The sequence below is a fragment of the Phaseolus vulgaris genome, chromosome 9 (assembly GCF_051622355.1).
Source record: "Phaseolus vulgaris cultivar YP4 chromosome 9, ASM5162235v1, whole genome shotgun sequence".
NCBI lineage: Eukaryota > Viridiplantae > Streptophyta > Magnoliopsida > Fabales > Fabaceae > Phaseolus > Phaseolus vulgaris.
In genome coordinates this window covers 6,739,115-6,743,889 of record NC_143506.1, presented here as the reverse complement: position 1 = coordinate 6,743,889, position 4,775 = coordinate 6,739,115, and the positions used below count along the sequence as shown (strand labels likewise).

General features: G+C 41.4%; 1 protein-coding gene across 1 annotated transcript; it reads right to left on the bottom strand.

Moving 5' to 3' along the window:
- Nucleotides 1-356: 356 nt before the first annotated feature.
- Nucleotides 357-3,825, bottom strand: LOC137820812 (ATP-dependent zinc metalloprotease FTSH, chloroplastic). The gene is made up of 5 exons (XM_068625068.2): nucleotides 2,409-3,825; nucleotides 1,496-1,742; nucleotides 1,219-1,402; nucleotides 789-960; nucleotides 357-706 (listed from the first exon to the last, which is right to left on the bottom strand). Exons 1-5 carry the CDS (start codon nucleotides 3,711-3,713, stop codon nucleotides 485-487), a joined length of 2,130 nt encoding a protein of 709 aa, XP_068481169.1. The 5' UTR covers nucleotides 3,714-3,825; the 3' UTR covers nucleotides 357-484.
- Nucleotides 3,826-4,775: the final 950 nt, after the last annotated feature.

Genomic DNA, 4,775 nt, shown 5'->3' with positions numbered 1-4,775 from the left:
TCCGTAAATGTGGTGTACAGTTCATGTTTTAAAATACAGAAAAATCCTACATGAGGATCGGAATTCCTTGAGAATCCCCCGAAAATTCTTGAAGCATGTTACCATAGTCGTACCCTCAGGCACAATCATACTCCACCTCCTAGTAGGAAGGGTTATGTAATAACAAAGAGAGAAATACCACAATAACAAAAGGATAGCTGGATAAGTTTCTCCAAGTATTATTCAATCCACAGAATTTGTTTACGGAGACCGAAAAGAGTCAGGACTCAGTATGAGTCATGACCTTCAGCATCTAGCAGAATTTCAGACTGAAACAAGGACAACTATAGAGAGGAATCAGTATAGAATGAGGTTACCCCAAGTCAGCTGTTGTGCTATTTTTTTTTTCTCCTTGAATTTGATAAAATATTTAATTGATTCGTACAGTGTACATGTCTGAGCGTATATTAAAGTACAAACATGATTCTATGACTTACGTGTATGATTATGCAACATATAATTCGGCCTTTCCATCAATGAATAGACTCATGAACTCTTCACCATCAACAGTTTCTTTTTCTATGAGAAGTTGAGCAAGCTTGTGAAGGATGTCAATGTGAGTTGTGATAATATTTGTTGCCCTAGAATATGCTCTCTCTACCAGTTCCCGTACTTCCGCATCCACTACATCGGCAGTTGCCATGGAGTAATCCTTTTGCGTTGACATCTGCATTACAAGCATTTGAAAAGGTGAGGCAGAGTTCAAGAATCAAGGTAAAGACGTCCAACTATTTAAGGTCACGGCCTACCTGTTGACCCAAGAATGGATTTCCTCCAGGTCCACCAATAGCAACTTGTCCAATTTTTTTGCTGAATCCAAATCTCTCAACCATCTGCCTTGCCACTCGTGAAACTTGCATGAAGTCGTTTGATGCTCCAGTAGTGACATTTTCCTGGCCAAAAATAACCTCTTCAGCGACCCTGTTTGGCCACAGATATGAAATTTGTCAGATAATACTTAGAGCTGAAAACTCTGAATCTCACATCCACAAGAGTCCATTAAAAGTATACATCAGGAGCCAATAAAAAGTGCAGTTTATATACAGATCACTAAGTAGGCTATTAAGCCAATTGACAACAAGTGGAGTAGCTGTGATATAAGAGCGACTAGCAAACATTAAAGTCCAAAATCAAACAAAGTAACAGTGCATGTTTCCGTGAATTGAAAGGTGCACTGACCTTCCACCCAGAGCAACAGCCATCTGATTTTCCAAGTAGCTTCTACTGTACAATCCAGACTCGAGCCTCTCTTCACTTGGAGCAAAGAATGTGAGACCACCAGCTTGGCCACGAGGAATAATTGATATCTTGGCTACGGGGTCATATTCAGGCATTAAAGCACCAACCAAAGCATGGCCAGCCTCTGAAAATAAACATGGAAAAAATAAGGTTGAACACCAAAATGCAAGCCAACACCTCCCAAAGTTCAGTATTTTAACATACAAAAAATACACACCGTGATATGCTACTAATTTCTTCTTCTCGTCTGAGACCACAGCGTTTTTCTTTTCAGGTCCAGCTATGATCCTTTCAAGCGCATCAGATATCTCATCTTTACTTATTTCCTTGAGGTCACGCCTGGCTGCAAGAATAGCTGCTTCATTCATCAGATTCTGCAGATCAGCCCCAGTGAATCCCGGGGTTCGCCTTGCAATTTTATCAAAGTCAACATCCTTTGCAAGCGCCTTTCCTCTTGAATGCACCTAACAGAGAACAAGAGATGATTAATCAAGAAGTCCAGATACAGAAATGTATAGAACGATCTACGCGCATTGCACACAAAGGTTGACCTACCAAAAATTCCCAAATCCACCAATATAATTAAAAGTAGAGAAAATTTAGATGCTGAGGTGCTCTTGGTTTTTCTCCTCCAATCAAATTCAAAATTTTACATTAATAATGTTTATATAAAAATGTTGGCATCACACTCTCTAATACTATAATTAGCAAAAACTTGATGAAAATCAGAAATTTATGAGTCTCATTCCTGATTTAATGATCCTCTACTCATAATTTTGTATTCTCCAACCAATAAACTTTAACAACGGTAAACACTCTTGAACGTAGTGTTAAGACACCGTGATGCTGGCACTCTCAACTAAAAATAAGTTCGCTAAGTTATCAAAGTGAAACTCTAATCCCAGTTAGAGAAATATCAACACATTTTTTAACTCACTCTGCTGAACACATTCTCTAATAATAGTTGGTTATGTTAAACACATTTTCTACTATTATTAGTTGATAATGTGTTAAAAGCGTGTCAAAGAATGCATTGCCATTAGTCATGTTGTAATTAAATGACAGCATAAAAAACAGGAAGGAACTGATATAATTAAATAACAACATTCGAGAAAGGATTTATGGCTCACCTGAAGGATCTTAACTCTGCCAGCAACATCAGGTCTATCTACAGTAACTTGCCTATCGAACCGGCCAGGCCTTAACAAAGCAGAATCAAGAACATCAGGTCTGTTAGTTGCAGCCAAAACGATAACTCCAGAATTACCAGAAAACCCATCCATCTCCGTGAGAAGCTGGTTAATGGTCTGTTCCCTCTCATCGTTCCCACCTCCAAGCCCCGCCCCTCTCTGCCTCCCGACGGCGTCAATCTCATCAATGAAAACAATGCACGGCGCCTTATTCTTCGCCTTCTCAAACAAATCCCTCACCCTCGACGCACCAACCCCCACAAACAGCTCCACGAACTCTGAAGCCGCGCACGAGAAAAACGGCACTCCCGCTTCCCCCGCCACAGCCCTAGCTAGAAGCGTCTTCCCGGTTCCCGGTGGCCCGACCAGAAGACACCCCTTCGGAATCTTCGCACCCAGCGCAGTGTACTTATCAGGGTTCTTCAAAAAATCAACAACCTCTTGCAGCTCAAGCTTCGCTTGGTCTGCGCCCGCCACGTCACCGAAGGTAACACCGGTTTCCGGGACTTCTTGGAATTTGGACTTATTCCGCCCGAAGTCCATGGGCCCTCCAAGCCCACCGGGGCCCCCGGGGCCTCCTTGGGCCCTTCGGAAGAGGAAGAATAGGCCGGCGAATGCTAGAAAGGGGAAGAGCAAGTTGCCTATGATGTTGAACAAGCCGTTAGGTGATTCGGCTTCGGCGACGGAAATGTCGACACCGTTCATGGCGAGGATGTCGATGAGGTCGGGGTCATTGGGGACGACAACGGAGGCTCGACGGCCGTCAACGGCGGTTAGTTGGAGGGCGGAACCGTCTTTGCTGAACCTGACTCGCTCGACTTTACCCTTCTTAACGGCGTTCAAGAACTCGCTGTAGCGCCAATTGGTGCCTTCGGGGAGGTCGGAAGAGGCTTGGGGTTTGGGTGCTGTGAGAAGGTTCGTAGAGAAAGGTGAGGAGGTTGAGTTGGAGGGGTTTAATTGGCTCTGTTGCGCTTCGATTACAGGTGGAGGGGTGACGTTGTCAGCGGCTAGGGCGTGTGGGGTGGCAGAGAGAGTGGCGGAGGAAAATATAAGGGCCGCTAGAGCAGCTTGTGAAGATGCGGAATTCAGTTTTTCCGAATTGGGTTTGTGAGCTTTTAAGATGGTTCTCTTGAAAATAAACGGTAACAGAGTGGATTGTTTTGTTGTTTTCGGTGTTGGGGGCGATACCACGACCTTCCTTCCGAGAAAGTTTGAAGAGAGCAACGCGCTGGTGGCGAAGGCCATCGTAACTGGGAACGATTCAGTGCCTGATGCAGATACCTTTGATCTCTTCCTCTTATTCTACCTTCTAAGTTACTCTAGATTTTGGATTTAGAAAGTGTGTGTTGCTATCTATGCCACGAAGGGATGATTAACACTGCACACTTAAAACAATGAAGTGGGAAATGGAGATTTTAGGAGAATCTTAGGACTGGGATTTTGCTTCGGCTACCTGCTTCCATCTATGCCATAGATTTTGATGGTGTTTCTTTCTCCGATACGTGGCCTAAACTATATCCATTTATTTATCCACTCCTCCGTCATAATAAACCCAAGAAAGAAAAACCAAAAGGCAAATTCTTCCTACACCCAACATTTGGAACCTGCACCATTACAATTTTAAAATTTCGAAAATACCCTTTATTCCAGAAATCAAAATCCATAATAGATAATAATACATTGCAAAAATAAATACGAAAGAGTTGTGACAATTTCTTCCTCACCATATGAATTTCAGCATGCACCCAATCAGCTTTATGAATTTCAGCATGCACCCAATCAGCTTTAGAAGATGACAAAAATACCCCTCTTAAATGAAGAAAATAACCTTACACAAAAATGGGAAAAATTATTTTTGAAACTTTTATTTGAAATATTTTGGATTTTAATTTTCGGAACATATTTTTGAATTCTGAATTTTTTTATCCAGTTTAGTTGTGTTCATAATTTTTTTTTCCAGCATGTATTTTTTTATTTCTCAATTATAATTATTATTTTGGATTTTTTAATTTGAAATAAGGGTAGTTTTGGAAATTTAAAAAATTGATATGGTGGTGAAGGTTAAAATTGATATGGTGCAGGAGGGTAGTTTTGAAAATTTATAAAATTGATATGGTGCAGGAGGGTAGTTTTGGAAATTTATAAAATTAATATGGTGGAGGTTAAAATTGATATGGTGGAGGAAGAATTTGCCAAAACGAAATCAAGTGTGGTCTCGTTTTACTGGACTTTATATAGCTCACTCAAGTTCATCTTAACTGATTGGCTATTTCTCCCTGCACCCCCAACAAACAAATGACTTCCTCC

Bases quoted from the DNA above. Each gene is read 5' to 3' on its own strand.
- LOC137820812 (XM_068625068.2), bottom strand. From the start codon at position 3,713: ATGGCCTTCGCCACCAGCGCGTTGCTCTCTTCAAACTTTCTCGGAAGG. The intron at 1,743-2,408 runs GTGAGCCATAAA...GTTCTCTGTTAG, and splicing joins GCAGAGTTAAGATCCTTCAG to GTGCATTCAAGAGGAAAGGC. The intron at 707-788 runs GTAGGCCGTGAC...CTTGTAATGCAG, and splicing joins ATCCATTCTTGGGTCAACAG to ATGTCAACGCAAAAGGATTA.